This window comes from Stegastes partitus, unplaced genomic scaffold (assembly GCF_000690725.1).
Source record: "Stegastes partitus isolate 25-593 unplaced genomic scaffold, Stegastes_partitus-1.0.2 Scaffold455, whole genome shotgun sequence".
Lineage (NCBI taxonomy): Eukaryota > Metazoa > Chordata > Actinopteri > Pomacentridae > Stegastes > Stegastes partitus.
This window is the reverse complement of record NW_007578186.1, coordinates 92,123-106,100: the sequence shown is the minus strand read 5'-3', so window position 1 is coordinate 106,100 and position 13,978 is coordinate 92,123. Positions and strand designations below refer to the sequence as shown.

At 40.2% G+C, this 13,978-nt stretch overlaps 1 protein-coding gene across 2 annotated transcripts in view; it reads left to right on the top strand.

The window, feature by feature from the left end:
- The window catches only part of myofl (myoferlin like), a 36,069-nt gene extending 22,369 nt beyond the window's left edge, over positions 1 to 13,700 (top strand). For both annotated transcript variants that reach the window (XM_008286439.1, XM_008286438.1), the window contains exons 10-54: positions 84 to 134; positions 231 to 261; positions 357 to 472; positions 627 to 753; positions 846 to 949; positions 1,051 to 1,119; positions 1,216 to 1,259; positions 1,344 to 1,426; positions 1,534 to 1,569; positions 1,798 to 1,922; positions 2,033 to 2,146; positions 2,282 to 2,459; positions 2,810 to 2,934; positions 3,050 to 3,159; positions 3,336 to 3,528; positions 3,627 to 3,782; positions 3,924 to 4,055; positions 4,152 to 4,312; positions 5,334 to 5,448; positions 5,974 to 6,076; positions 6,180 to 6,319; positions 6,418 to 6,582; positions 6,824 to 6,911; positions 7,142 to 7,219; positions 7,322 to 7,503; positions 7,631 to 7,789; positions 7,878 to 7,976; positions 8,191 to 8,352; positions 8,461 to 8,629; positions 8,726 to 8,796; positions 8,948 to 9,052; positions 9,545 to 9,673; positions 10,247 to 10,402; positions 10,534 to 10,625; positions 10,723 to 10,893; positions 11,094 to 11,242; positions 11,457 to 11,596; positions 11,698 to 11,786; positions 11,864 to 11,959; positions 12,078 to 12,219; positions 12,331 to 12,430; positions 12,564 to 12,757; positions 12,839 to 12,948; positions 13,040 to 13,187; positions 13,380 to 13,700. In XM_008286439.1, coding sequence (XP_008284661.1) covers positions 84 to 134; positions 231 to 261; positions 357 to 472; positions 627 to 753; positions 846 to 949; positions 1,051 to 1,119; positions 1,216 to 1,259; positions 1,344 to 1,426; positions 1,534 to 1,569; positions 1,798 to 1,922; positions 2,033 to 2,146; positions 2,282 to 2,459; positions 2,810 to 2,934; positions 3,050 to 3,159; positions 3,336 to 3,528; positions 3,627 to 3,782; positions 3,924 to 4,055; positions 4,152 to 4,312; positions 5,334 to 5,448; positions 5,974 to 6,076; positions 6,180 to 6,319; positions 6,418 to 6,582; positions 6,824 to 6,911; positions 7,142 to 7,219; positions 7,322 to 7,503; positions 7,631 to 7,789; positions 7,878 to 7,976; positions 8,191 to 8,352; positions 8,461 to 8,629; positions 8,726 to 8,796; positions 8,948 to 9,052; positions 9,545 to 9,673; positions 10,247 to 10,402; positions 10,534 to 10,625; positions 10,723 to 10,893; positions 11,094 to 11,242; positions 11,457 to 11,596; positions 11,698 to 11,786; positions 11,864 to 11,959; positions 12,078 to 12,219; positions 12,331 to 12,430; positions 12,564 to 12,757; positions 12,839 to 12,948; positions 13,040 to 13,187; positions 13,380 to 13,415 — 5,343 coding nt within the window. In that variant the 3' untranslated portion in view covers positions 13,416 to 13,700. The remainder of the gene's footprint in view (positions 1 to 83; positions 135 to 230; positions 262 to 356; positions 473 to 626; positions 754 to 845; positions 950 to 1,050; positions 1,120 to 1,215; positions 1,260 to 1,343; positions 1,427 to 1,533; positions 1,570 to 1,797; positions 1,923 to 2,032; positions 2,147 to 2,281; positions 2,460 to 2,809; positions 2,935 to 3,049; positions 3,160 to 3,335; positions 3,529 to 3,626; positions 3,783 to 3,923; positions 4,056 to 4,151; positions 4,313 to 5,333; positions 5,449 to 5,973; positions 6,077 to 6,179; positions 6,320 to 6,417; positions 6,583 to 6,823; positions 6,912 to 7,141; positions 7,220 to 7,321; positions 7,504 to 7,630; positions 7,790 to 7,877; positions 7,977 to 8,190; positions 8,353 to 8,460; positions 8,630 to 8,725; positions 8,797 to 8,947; positions 9,053 to 9,544; positions 9,674 to 10,246; positions 10,403 to 10,533; positions 10,626 to 10,722; positions 10,894 to 11,093; positions 11,243 to 11,456; positions 11,597 to 11,697; positions 11,787 to 11,863; positions 11,960 to 12,077; positions 12,220 to 12,330; positions 12,431 to 12,563; positions 12,758 to 12,838; positions 12,949 to 13,039; positions 13,188 to 13,379) is intronic.
- The last annotated feature ends 278 nt before the right edge of the window (positions 13,701 to 13,978 follow it).

The following is a 13,978-nucleotide window of genomic DNA, read 5'->3' as shown; positions in this document are numbered from 1 at the left end:
GTTGTTGTTGCAAAAATTAAAGTACAGTCCATCATTTGTTGTGAAAATCAAGTAATATCTTCACCCACTGTGTTTCCTTACAGGTTTATGACTCTTTCTCAGTCAAAGCTGACAATCTAATTGGAGAGTTTAAGGTATGCTCATTCGAATGCTTTGGAATCCTTCACTTGGAAGTGCGGCTTTTGTAACCCAACTTTTTAACATATTTACATTTTTCCTTACACACTTAGCTGGATGTTGACTACATCTACGATCAACGTGGTCAGTTTTTACATGTAAAATGTGTGAAGATTGAAGATCTCTGTGTATACACCGTTTTAAGATGATGAAGGTGTTAAATATTATAACATGTCTAGGTCATGCCATAATGAGGAAATGGCTCCTCCTGAGTGATCCTGATGATGTCAGCTTGGGGCCCAAAGGTTACCTGAAAGTCAGCATAATAGTTGTTGGCACTGGAGATGAGCCACCGGTATGAGTACCTTATTATTAACCATCAAACCCCTCTCTCTTAGCATTCGTGAAGTTGACCTCTCTTTTCGTCTTGTCTTGTCTCGTCCCCTCTCTTCTCCTCTCCTCTCCTCTCCTCTCCTCTCCTCTCCTCTCCTCTCCTCTCCTGTGTACAGACTGAGAAGAGAGATTTAAGCAATGAGCAGGATGACATAGAGAGTAATCTTTTGGCTCCAGCGGGTGTCACAATGCGATTGGCCACCCTAACCCTTAAAGTCTATCATGCCGAGGACATGCCACAGAGTAAGTGATGTAAAACGTTTAGAAATCCTTGTGGTCTGTTACACCCAGATCCCTTCAAGAAACTTCTATGTAAAAATATCTTTGTGTTTCAGTGGATGATGCCTTTGTTCAGACAGTAAAGCAAGTCTTTAGAGGAGATGCAGATAGGAAAAACTTGGTGGATCCATATTTGGAAGTCAGCTTTGCTGGGAAGAAGGTGTGTCATATTAGATAAAATAAAAAACATTTTTTGTTATTATAGAGTGTTTCTTGCTCTATGAATATAGTTAATATGCAGACATTTCTTTTTTGTCATAGGTGTGCACCAAAAAAATTGAGAAAAATGCTAACCCAGAGTGGAATCAGCTCATCAACCTGCAAGTCAAAGTAAGAAAGATCCATATTCAAAATTATTGTCTTATTTTGTGCTTGATTTCAATCATAAAACTTTACACTCAGCACAAATGATCTCTGCCTATTCAGTTTCCATCCATGTGTGAAGACATCAAGCTGAGTATGTATGACTGGTAAGAGCTGGTACTCATTCACAGACAGCAGCACAAAGGATAATATCCCTAGCAATACTTGACATCCCAGTTTTCCTTTTTCAGGGATCGTTTTAGCAAGAATGATGCCATCGGAACGACGTTTCTGAATCTGAACAAAATTTCTTCCTCGGGTGGAGAGATTGAGGGTAATGTAATTTATCGTTTTGCAGCGACTGATCTTCACTCAGTGGTTGAAATGTTTCTATTGCAAAATGACATGTATGTGATTGATTTCTGTTTTTATTACACACAGATGAACGGGCTGAAAATGGCAACCCAGTCTCTGAATGTATGTACAACATGCTCATCTGCGCAATTCGTTGTATTTTTGTTTAAAAAATATAACTTCACAGCACAAAAACACTTCTCAAGTTTTAACATTTTACATCCTCATGTTAGATTTAAGATGAAATTTCTAAAAAGGCGTACACGTTGATTGCTGTTCACCTCAAGGCAAGATTAATTACGAGTGTTAAGTCGCTGCTGAGTTTTTATATTGAGTGTCCGTGTGTTACAGTGAGCACAGCAGCATCAGAAGTTGGTTTTCTCCCAGCTTTTGGGCCTTGCTATGTCAATCTGTACGGTAGCCCAAGAGAATTCAGTGGCCTGTCCAACCCCTACGAGGAACTCAACTTAGGGAAGGTAAGACTACCCATCAGGTCAGCGCTGAAGGTTTAATACGGAGTACACACGTGATATTTCACTTTCATGACTGTGCGTACATGAGGTTTTTGCGTTTTATTTTGATCCAGGGAGAAGGGGTGGCATACAGAGGAAGGGTCCTTGTAGAACTGTCCACTCAGTTGGATGGAAGGGTTGATAAGAATGTTGATGAAATCTCTAGTGACGACATCCTGGTTGCACAGGTACACACTAATCACTTTAAGTGCATTTATAGCAAAATATGCGTGGATGTGGTCATGAACAGAGACAAAAAAAAAGTAAAACAATATTCCTGCTATGACTTCTAACACTGTCACACTGCTGTTAACTGGATGCAGAAATACCAGCGGAGGAGGACGTATTCTCTGTGCGCTGCTTTCCACAGTGCATGCATGCTCCAAGAGCCGGGAGAGTCAATCCAGTTTGAAGTTAGTATTGGTAATTATGGAAACAAGCTGGATTCCACCTGCAAGCCCCTGGCGTCCACCACCCAGTACAGCTTTGCTGTGTTTGATGGTATGAAGCGAATATAAATAAAGCCTGTGACCATTCATACATGACTAAGCTTTATTCCATGAAATTATCTAGAGTTTTTAAAACTAGTTTCTGCACCATGACCCTGTTTTTAGGTTCGAATATTTTTAATGACACAAAAAAACAACTATCCAATTGCTGATTCTAAGAATATCAAGTTTTTTCAGGGGCATGATGGAATTTCAATTATATACATTCTAACAGTGGACATTTACTTGTTTAAACTGTTAAACATACTGAAAGTCTGTGTTAGGAGTACGGAGTCATGAAGCTGAAGAGAATGACTATAGCCAGAACATGTCTTTAAATAATTGTGTGTATTTATTGTGTAGGTAATCACTACTATTACCTTCCCTGGGCTGACACTAAGCCTGTAGTGATTGTCACTTCCTCCTGGGAAGACATCAGCCACCGTCTGGACTCTGTCAATGTTCTCCTCTTCATTGCTGATAGACTGGTGAGAGCAGGTCACAGTGGCACATTAGCACAATGTGTAAATGAATCTTGTGCATGTCTACACAGGTAATGCTGCTCATTAATCTCTTTTCGCCTGTCTATGTGATTTATTTTAGGAGTCCCACCTTATTTCTTTAAAAACAGCCATCCTTGCCAAGCTCCCTGAGACACGTCTGGCAGAGATTTGGCTCAAGCTCATCAACCACTTGATTGAGGACCTTAACAGGTAAGACAGGATCAGACAGATCCTACACTACACCTGCAGGTTACTTGAAGTAATGCTATAATGCAGCTTTTCATTAGATAGCTACAGATTATTCTTTTCTTTTTTCTTTTTTGCATTAAGGTCAGATACACTTTTCTGGTTGATTTTTTTTTTTCCTCTGCTCTCCGTTATGACAGTCTCCAGCTTCCATCACTGGAGGGTCAGCCCAACATTACAGAGCTGGATCTGCAAATTCGAAAGATGCGTCAAGCCGCTGTGGGCAGTATCATACAGATGGCTAATCGCATGAGACAAGAGGCCAGAGATGTCAAGGCTACTGTTGGTGACATTGAAGACTGGTTGGAAAGAATCAAGCAGCTGGCTGAGGAGGTCAGGAAAAAAAAACAAGAAAAAAGGTTGAATGGTCAAGTAGCTCATAGAGATACAGTTGAATCTTCATTGTAACTGAAATTATATGTCTCCATCAGCCTCAGAACAGCATGCCAGATGTCATAATATGGATGTTGAGAGGAGAGAAGCGAGTGGCTTATGCCCGAGTCCCAGCAAACCAGATCCTATACTCTGATTTTAGCGAACAGGCCTGTGGCAAGCACTGTGGAAAGACCCAGACCATCTTCATGCAGGTACAAGACCAGTCAGCACACAATAACACATTTACTCTAATGTGATGGATGTTTGTTTTTTTTTAAAGAAAACATAGCAAAGATTACTACTCAGCATTGTACATTTCACAAAGACTTCTCACTCCCATATTTTTGCTTTAGTACCCCATGGACAAAAACAAAGGTTTGAAGATCCCTGTTCAGCTGCGGGTCAACATGTGGCTTGGTCTCTTGGTTCATGAGAAGAAGTTCAACAGCTTCACAGAGGGACATTTCAGTGTTTATGCTGAAATGGTACAGTATTTACACAAAGCATTAGCTTTTTAGAAAAAATACACCCCCCACATTTTTGGTGTGTGAATTTACAGTGGTTTGTATAAATTGTTGCAGTATGAAAACCAGGCTCAAATGGGCAAATGGGGAACCGCTGGCCTGGTTGGTCGATATAAATTCTCAGATGTGACTGGAAAGGTGAAGCTTAAACAGGAGCACTTTCTGCCACCAGTTGGTTGGAAATGGGAGGAGGACTGGTTTGTTGACCCTGAAAGATGGTAAGCTTAAGAAACTCGCTTTATCAAATATTTGCTGTCCTTTGAGATTCCAGGCTTTTACAGTTTCAAGTGCAAGCATCCTGTTATTGCTGGATATGAAGGAGGGGATAACACTTGACAAACTGTACTGTCCTTGAATGTCATGGATGATGAGTGGCCTAAGAATTCCACATGTGACCATACTAAAAATATCCCTTGTTCATTTACACATTACAAATGTTGATTTTCCTATACTGTTTTTCTCACAAAATAGAGTTCTTGAGCCTTAGAATTTCCATTATGGCCAACGCAGCTTTTAAAACTGAAAGAGAAATGTCACTAATTACTGTCTGTCTCAACACAATAGAGACTAGTGATGCTACACAGTATTATTAAACATCTCTGTCTAATAAGACAAGGTTACATAGTGCTCCCTCTCTCCACTCTCTGTCACAGACTTCCACTTCCTTTCTCTTATCCGCTACTTTTTAACATCTCTTGATATTATGCATTTTCTTTTCGTGCTCTGTCCTTTCTCCTGCATCTGTTAATACAAACTCAATGGGCTAACATTATTTAAGGTCCATAACTGAAGTCCTTACCCCCACACTGATTTGGCCTTCCAGATTCACACAAATATAATTTACATTTAAAATCCCATTTGTGTGATTCTCACGTAGAGACTATTTATGCTGATTTATTGTCTGTGATCGGTAGCAAAACTTGTCAGGTATTACCCCTTATGTTGTCACAAATGATTGATGGTACCAGCCACAGAACAAAAGCAACACAATCACAGGAAATGAAAAAGGAATTTCGGCATCAGCCGGTGGTCTGGTTTAAGGAGGTCTCCTTCCCTCCCTTTTTGCCTCCTACTTCTGAAGTGCTTACATTCTCCCCCTGATGTTCATGTAAATAATCTCAGCTCGCTGAAGCCCGTCTTCCTGAGCTATTCTGATCTGATTATCGCGGTCCTACATAGCTTCTGTCTGAGTCACAGGGCCTCTCATCAACTTGTGTGTTGTGATGGTGTTTTCTACAGTTTGTTGACAGAAGCCGACGTGGGCCACACAGAGTTTACAGATGAGGTTTTTGAAAATGAAACCCGTTTTCCAGGTGGAGAGTGGAAACCTGCTACAGAGCCCTACACAGATGTGGTATGGTGCACTGCTGTTAAACACGCACACAAAACACATTTAATTTTTAGGTCACTATGGAAAAAATGTGTGTGAAGATAACAGGGCAAGATTTGTTTGTTTATGTTTGTTTTCAATGTTATCCGTTTCGTCTTGGTTGTTATGTACTTGCGACAGGCGGGTTGCTTTGCGGTTGCATAAATGAGCATATGTCCTTTTAAAGATGTGATGAAATGTCTTTATGGTGTGATTGAACTTTTCATTATGGCTGCTGCTAATGCTTTTGACATCACATTGGTTAATTGGCTTGAACAATAACCAACAAATCCTAAAGCTACTATCCTCAAGAGTTTTATTTAGATAACTGTAGGGATCAAGCCACAAATGGCCAAAATTTGCAGTACTAAGAAATATTTTTATCACTAGTAATATGTAGCATGATAATCAATAACAAAAACAAATAATTTTGTAACTTCTCAACCACATAATACTACAAATCTAACACAAATGATATTGACAGAGAGTGTGTGTGTGTGTGCTATGTAGAATGGAGAAAAAGCCCAGAGCACAGAAGAGTTTGAATGTCCACCTGGATGGACCTGGAAGGACAACTGGAGCGTTGACAACAACAGAGCTGTAGATGAAAAAGGTAACCTGAATATTACAACTAAAATATGTACCAAAATCTTTTCTTTGTTGTATTTTTAATGTTTGAAATAGTATGAGTGTAATTATGTGTCTTTTAACCCGAGGTTGGGAATATGGAGTTACCATTCCCCCTGATGATAAACCCAAATCTTGGGTTGCGGCAGAGAAGATGTACCACATCCACCGCAGGAAGAGACTCGTAAGACCAAGAAAGAAGTTGTCTGATGAGATGGCTGTTGTTGAGGTGAGGTTAAGGTAGATAAGAGGACAAAAAGGTAGACTTGACTCATGTTATGAGTACAGTCTCTGAATCGTTTCTTCTGTCTTTGTCTTTTTCTATAGAGACGAGAACCAGACGATGGCTGGGAATACTCTTCCCTGATTGGCTGGAAGTTCCACAGGAAGCAGCGCTCATCTGACATGTTGCGCCGCCGCCGCTGGAGGAGAAAGATGGTCACATCAGAAGACACCGGTGCCTCTGCCATCTTCAGACTGGAAGGGACATTAGTGAGTCTTGCTTAATGCCTAAATGTCCTCAAATAAGCCCGTTGTCATGGCAACAGTGGTTAATTTATACAATCTGAGTCATATCCTCTCATTATTCTCCTGTTCCTGGCAGATATTGGCAAAAAAATCAGGAAGTTTATTTTAGTTCTGCATTCTTTGCGTCAATTTTTTTCAAATTAGCCCAAACATGTGCTGCAAAGTCTGTTTTTTGTAAGCACCTCTGCCTGTGTTTTGTTAACAGGGGGTCGACGTTGATGAAAAGGCCAGTAAAACGGATGCAGCCAAGCGATTTGGTGCCAACACACCCACTGTTTCCTGCCACTTTAGCCGTAAGTAAAGGGGTCTGATAAACTTAATTCCTAAACACTGATGGTGATTAAAGGCTCAGTTTTTTTTCCAGACTACTTCCTGCCTGCTCCTAATGCAAAATAACACAGATTTTATGAAGTCTGTAAAATCTGAATAAATATGTGCTTATGCTTTATTAGGTGTTCTATTAGGTTGTTCTGTCTTAGTAGTGATACAGTTTGGCATGTTGATGAAAATGATCTCCCTCCAGGGTCTCACATTTACCAGCTGAGAGTGTATGTTTACCAGGCAAGAAATCTCTGTGCCATGGACAACAACAGCTTCTCAGGTAAAAACAAAGGCACATCACAAGACAACAAATAAATGAAATCAACGCCTGATGAATTTTTCCTGAGTCAATGTGGGAATATTAATACCTGGTGTTCTCCAGATCCCTACGCCCATGTGTCTTTCCTACATGTGAGCCAGACCACGGAAGTCATACAGAACACACTGAACCCCACATGGGATCAGACTCTTATCTTTGAGGACATTAAAATCTATGGAGACCCACAGACCATTGCCCACAACCCTCCTGATGTGGTCTTGGAGCTGTATGACAGAGATCAAGTGGTGGGTTGACTATTTAAACTGCCAATCACGCAATCATAAACTGTTTCCTCGTAAAGCAACTAGAGGTGGCAGTGAATATCACAAAGCTTTGCTAAGTCTTGATGTGCTGCTGTGCTTTGTTCACTAGGGTATAGATGAGCCAATGGGTCGATGCACATGCCCCCCTTTGGTAAAACTGAACCCCAGTGTGGATGTCAGTCCGAAGCTACTGTGGTTCCCAATCACCAGAAAGGGTCGCAGTGCTGGAGAGGCATTGCTCGCTGCTGAGCTTCTACTGAAGAACAAGGTCCAGATGACACTGAATGAAAGTTAATATACTCTAACTGAAGTTTACAACGCTTTATAAATGAAGTTGTTCTGTGCCTGCCCTATAGGGTAGTGATGGAGATATGCCTCTGGTGCCTCCTCGGCAGGGGGAACTCTACATGGTTCCTCAGGGAATCAAGCCAGTAGTGCAGCGCACTGCGATTGAGGTGAGCAATCAAGGCATTCAGCTCCTCTTCCAGCCCCTACTAATTCTCTCCGCATGATCAGACATGACCAGACCCAACCCAAGATTTCTGCTGTGATTGTGTTTCTTATCCGTAACAGCCTTCTTCCCTTCGCTTATCTTTATCTACCATGCTAATTCCCTAATCTGCCTATGTCCGTTTATGGAAGTGTGTTGATGTTTTTATTTGCCCCCAGGTCTTGACGTGGGGATTGAGGAACATGAAGACTTACCAGCTGGCCACGGTGTCCTCTCCCAGTTTGATAGTGGAATGCGGTGGAAAAATTGTTCAAACTGCTGTAATCAAAAACTTCAAAAAGAACCCCAACTTCCCTAGCTCAGTGCTGCTACTCGAAGTGGTATGAATACTTAAACTTTCTAGAGAAAATCTTCAGTCACCTTTAAAATTTCAAATGTACATTTGAAACATTTTCCTTACATGGCCTGTTTTCTCACTGCTCACCCAGCCTCTTCCCAAAGATGAGATGTATACCCCTCCCATTGTGCTGAAAGTGATCGACCACAGACCCTTTGGTAGGAAACCTGTGGTGGGACAGTGCACCATTGACTGTCTGGGGGAGTTCAGATGTGACCCATATGCCACCCAAAACAGTGAAATCAGCATGTCTGCTAGAGGTATCCACATACATGCATATACTGCTACACATATACACGTATACACTCAGACACATACAGGAGGAATTTATATCTTTTTTCTCATTAAATTTGCAGTGGCAATGATAACTGCTACTCATGAAGATGTTGTCATCGACATTGATGAGAGACCCATCGAGAAAACTGAGGTAAATCAAAAATATTCATGTAAGTGGTGTGACATGATTTCTGTATGTGCTTATTGATAAGAATTTTTATTTATTCTTATTTTGTGGATATTTTACTGATAGATACCATTTACAAAGAGTTCATAGCTGATCGTTATTGCCCTTTGTTTAGGAGGAGGAGGCGGAGGCAGTAGACTGGTGGAGCAAGTTCTATGCCTCTGTTGGAGAGCGGGAAAAATGTGGGCCGTATCTAAAAAAGGGATACGACACATTACAGGTGAAATTTTTTATACATTGTTTAAGAAAAAAAAAAAAGATCTGATTAAATCTGTGCTTGGGTTAGTGTTGGTTTTACAAGCTACAATGAGATAAATGGTAAATGGACTACACTTATATAGCGCTATTCTACCTTAGCGGCACTCACAGCGCCTTACAGTGTTTTCTCATTCACCCATTCACACACACATTCATACACTAATGGCAATAGAGCTGCCATGCAAGGTGCTGTCTGCCAGTGGGAGCAACTTTGGGTAGTTTTACTTGTACTTGTACTTGTAGTTTTACTTGTACTTGGCTGGTTTTTGTCTTTTTTTCTTGATAAGCATTTGTAGCTGATTACATTTTTCTGTGAGCAGTTGAACAAAATTTGCCAATAAAATGCAAAATCTCATAGCCTGGTTGAAAGCACACAATAATTTTGCACTATGTTATTTTTTGTTATACCCCGGCTTTGATGTATAGTGATTTTCATGTGTATTGTGACTTTTAGGTATACAACACTGAATTAGAAGATGTTAACGAGTTCCAGGGACTGACTGATTTCTGCAGCACTTTCAAACTTCAGCGAGGAAAGCTTAAAGATGAGGAAGACGATCCTTCAGTGGTGGGAGAGTTCAAGGTAAAATTAAAAAAACAACAACAACAACAAAATGCCTGACTGACACTGTACCTGAACTACAGCTGTACATGTGATGGTTGCTATTCTCGTAGCATGGCTCCTGTACTTTTCATAGCCTTTGTCTGCCCTCTGGTGGATAACTTAAACATTTCACTTCAATCTAATTAATGAAGCAGCTACAAATTGTTACAGAATTTAGCTTTTGAGTGTCAGAAAAGACACACACTCCAGGAATACGTTGTTGTTGCAGTGAAATAAGCTCATTATATTGACAGTATGACTGTGAAGGAATAGTTTACCACAATTAGTGATAGTTGAAGCTGAAACCATGATAAGTTGTAGTTCTAAATGATATGTCTCACATATCATAAATAAACAAACAAGTGTAAAAAAAATTAAGTGCTTTTTCATTTGTTGGACAGTTTATGGCAGTTTGTCCCTTTCACAGAATGACAGCTGCAGAGTATCACAGGGAAAATTTTCTAATTTACTTTAATTTGGTCTGTAAATATAAATTGTTTTGCGAGGATGTGTTATATAACTCAACTCACTGTTCTCTTTTGTGGCGTGCAGGGCTCTTTCAAGATTTACCCACTGTCTGATGACCCAAATGTGCCAGCTCCACCTCGCCAGTTCAAAGAGCTTCCCGAGAGCAAACCACAGGAGTGCCTGGTCAGAATATATGTGGTGCGATGTATCGACCTCCAGCCTAAGGATAGAAATGGCATGGTGAGCTTAATATGAATCCACAGCTAATAAGCCACATGCATTTAGTGATGATAACAAACTCCTAACAGGATTTGACCCACATTTCATTGAGTCAAGTAAGGCAGCACAAGATGATGACATTCTCATTTCAGTGTGACCCATACGTCAAGATTACACTGGGGAGAAAAACACTGGATGACAGAGATAACTACAAACCAAAGACCCTCAATCCAGAGTTTGGAAGGTGACATGGGGATTTTTCATCCGTTTAAATTATTTAGAAGCCTAAAAACATAAAGCAGCAATAAATATTTGATGTGCTCTTCTCCATTAATACTCAGGATGTTCGAGCTGTCCTGCTTCCTGCCTCAAGACAAGGATCTGAGAATTTCTGTCTATGACTATGACTTACTGAGCAGAGATGAAAAAGTGGGTGAGACAGTAATCGATTTGGAGAACAGACTCCTGTCCCGTTTCAGGTCCTGCTGTGGCCTGCCACAGACTTACTGTGTGTAAGTATCTATGTTCACCTAAATATGAAATGTGACTAGAAAAAACATCTAAAGTACAGAAAGCGTACACTACGAAACAGTCGAGTGATCTCTTTTTTGATTTTCCAAAGATCTTTGCTTTCCGTAGCTCTTCCTTACTTTTATGCCGTGATCATGCACAGATGAGATGTACGGACTCCTATGGTTCCATTTTCTTGCAGGTCAGGGATCAATCAGTGGAGAGATCAACTGAAGCCTTCTCAGATCCTCCAGAATGTGGCCAAAGTGAGGGACGTCGCTCCTCCACGCATAGAGGGAGATGGAAGCTCCCTGTCTTTCTCAGGAAAACAATACAACCTGCAAGATTTTGGTACACCCTACTCTCAAATCCTATTATCTTATTATTAAGCTATGCTACTCTTACTAAAGTTATTACTTCTATGTACAATCTCAGTGACTGTTTCCTGATTTAATGTTTGCTTTGCTACTCTTGACTTTGCTGTCAGGTTGCCTGTTTGTATGTCTATGATGTTAACATTCATGGTCTGTAGTAAAATGTCCTTTAATCTTTATGTCCTTTGCAGAAGCAAACACTGTGAGTCACCCGCACTTGGGCCCAGCCAGAGAGAGGCTGGCGCTGCATGTCCTAAGAGACCAGGGCTTGGTACCAGAACATGTGGAGACCAGAACCCTGTGCAGCTCTCACCAACCAAATCTTTCCCAGGTTGAAATAACAGCAATGGCACTAATTTGCAAATCTTTAGTGCATTTACAAGCTGTAGATTTATAGTATGAACACAATGTTGTCCTTTTCTATAAATGTAGGGGCAAATTCAAATGTGGGTAGATGTTTTCCCGAAGAGCCTTGGTTTGCCAGGACCACCGTATGATATCACTCCACGCAAAGCCAAGAAGTAAGAAACGCTGCACAGAATAATCAACTTCTAGTATAATGCACTAAAGAATGAAATATAACGTGTATTTTAAACAGGTACTTCTTGCGGGCTGTCGTTTGGAACACAACTGATGTCACTCTGGACGACAAGAGTATCACTGGAGAAAACATGAGTGACATCTATGTCAAAGGGTACATTACATTACCTGTCTCTTAGATTAACCCTTCACTTGTAATCTGTACTTGGATTTGTTAAGTTTAAAGACACATTTTTGTAATCACATTTTGCATAATTTGTGACTGTTTTTAGATGGATGCCAGGCATGGAGGAGGACAAGCAGAAGACTGATGTCCACTACAGATCCCTGGATGGAGATGGAAATTTCAACTGGAGGTTCATCTTTGGCTTTGAATACCTGCCTGCAGAGCAGCTGTGTGTTGTCTCGAGGAAGGCGAGTGAGATCATGGATGAGAAACAAAGCTGTTTATAACCTCATCATTTTTGTTGTGGTGACACAATGACAAGTAATGATCTGAATAAAATATGTTAAATCTTTATACAGGAGCATTTTTGGAACCTGGACAAAACTGAATTTAGGATTCCTCCTAAATTGACGATCCAGATTTGGGACAATGACAAATTCTCCCTGGACGACTACTTAGGTGAAACATTAATGTTATTTACTCCAATAATGCCATGGCAAGGAAAATTCTTGAAAGAAAAAGATATAATCTAATGTATGCATTATATCCATGTACCAGAAAGACTTATTTTCTATTCAAATATCTGTCATAGGTTCAGTTGAGCTTGACCTACTCAAGCTGATCCCTCCTGCGAAGACCCCAGAAAAATGCAGCCTGAAGATGCTGCCAGGGATGATGGGATCTGTTACCCCCAAGAAACAACAGTCCAAGTCACTCTTTTCCCAAAAATCTGTGCGCGGCTGGTGGCCATGTGCAATTGAGGAGGATGGAAAACATGTGCTTGGTGTATGTTCATGTCCTCAACACAATTCTTAGTAAAGTTTTTCCCCTGGATGCTGTTTTATTCTGTGTTTCAAAATTTCACAGGGCAAAGTGGAGATGACACTGGAAATAGTGGAGGAGAAGGAAATGGAAGAGAGACCTGCTGGGAAAGGCAGAGATGAGCCCAACATGAATCCCAAACTGGATCCACCAAAGTAAGAATATGATCTTGTAAAAAAAAAATTATTTTTTTTTTTTACATAAATTCGTATGATGTGAACGTTGCCATCTGTTTCCATTCAACAGTCGCCCTGACACGTCATTCTTCTGGTTTACAAACCCTTGCAAGACCATGAAGTTCATAGTCTGGCGCAGATTCAGGTGGCTTTTCATTGGAGGGATTATTCTCCTGCTGGTTATCTTGTTCCTCGGGATCCTGTTGTACTCCCTGCCTGTAAGATCACTTAGTTTGCTGATAATTTCTGTGTTTAACTATGTCTGAAGCTACCACAAGTTGGCTTTATCTATTAAAAATGTGATGGTACTTAGTTTAAAACAGTTTAAATGGTCATACACCGCTGTACTGTGATTTCTTAATATAGTGGTTTTACTTCAGTCACTCATAAATCTTTTCTTCTATCCACAGAATTACATCTCAATGAAGATTGTGAAGCCTTTCTAAGAAACATTGTAGGAGTTGAGAAGCTGTGCACCTTACTGCATCAGAATCTAAAGCCCTGCTCACTGCTACCATCCCTCTGAAATATGCAGTAACTTTCTTTGCTGATGCCATAGCAGAATGACATTCAGCATTTTCGTGTCATAGAATGACAGACGGGTCTACATTTCACTTTTGCGCTTTCAGTATTATGTGTCACATACCAAATCCAGATATTCTCTCATATATTCAGCTTTAAGAAAAATAAAGAATGTGAAGATATTAATAAATTCTGATATTTAAAAATTGTCCAGATTTTGTGTGTATTCCATGGTTGTGTTTGTTATGCTATCTCAGAAGGGATGAACTTAAAAATCAGCAATGTCAGCACTAACAAATAATTCTTCTGTCCGTTTTCGCTGCATGAACAAGTGATGCATCAAAAGTTGTGATGAATTCGATATACACTTGTGTGATTTATGTTTATATTTTTATTTATCATTTTACAATAAAATTCTAGTCATCACAGAACATCTAATATTAAATATCATATACATTAAAATACCACTGAGGAACGTGACAATCAG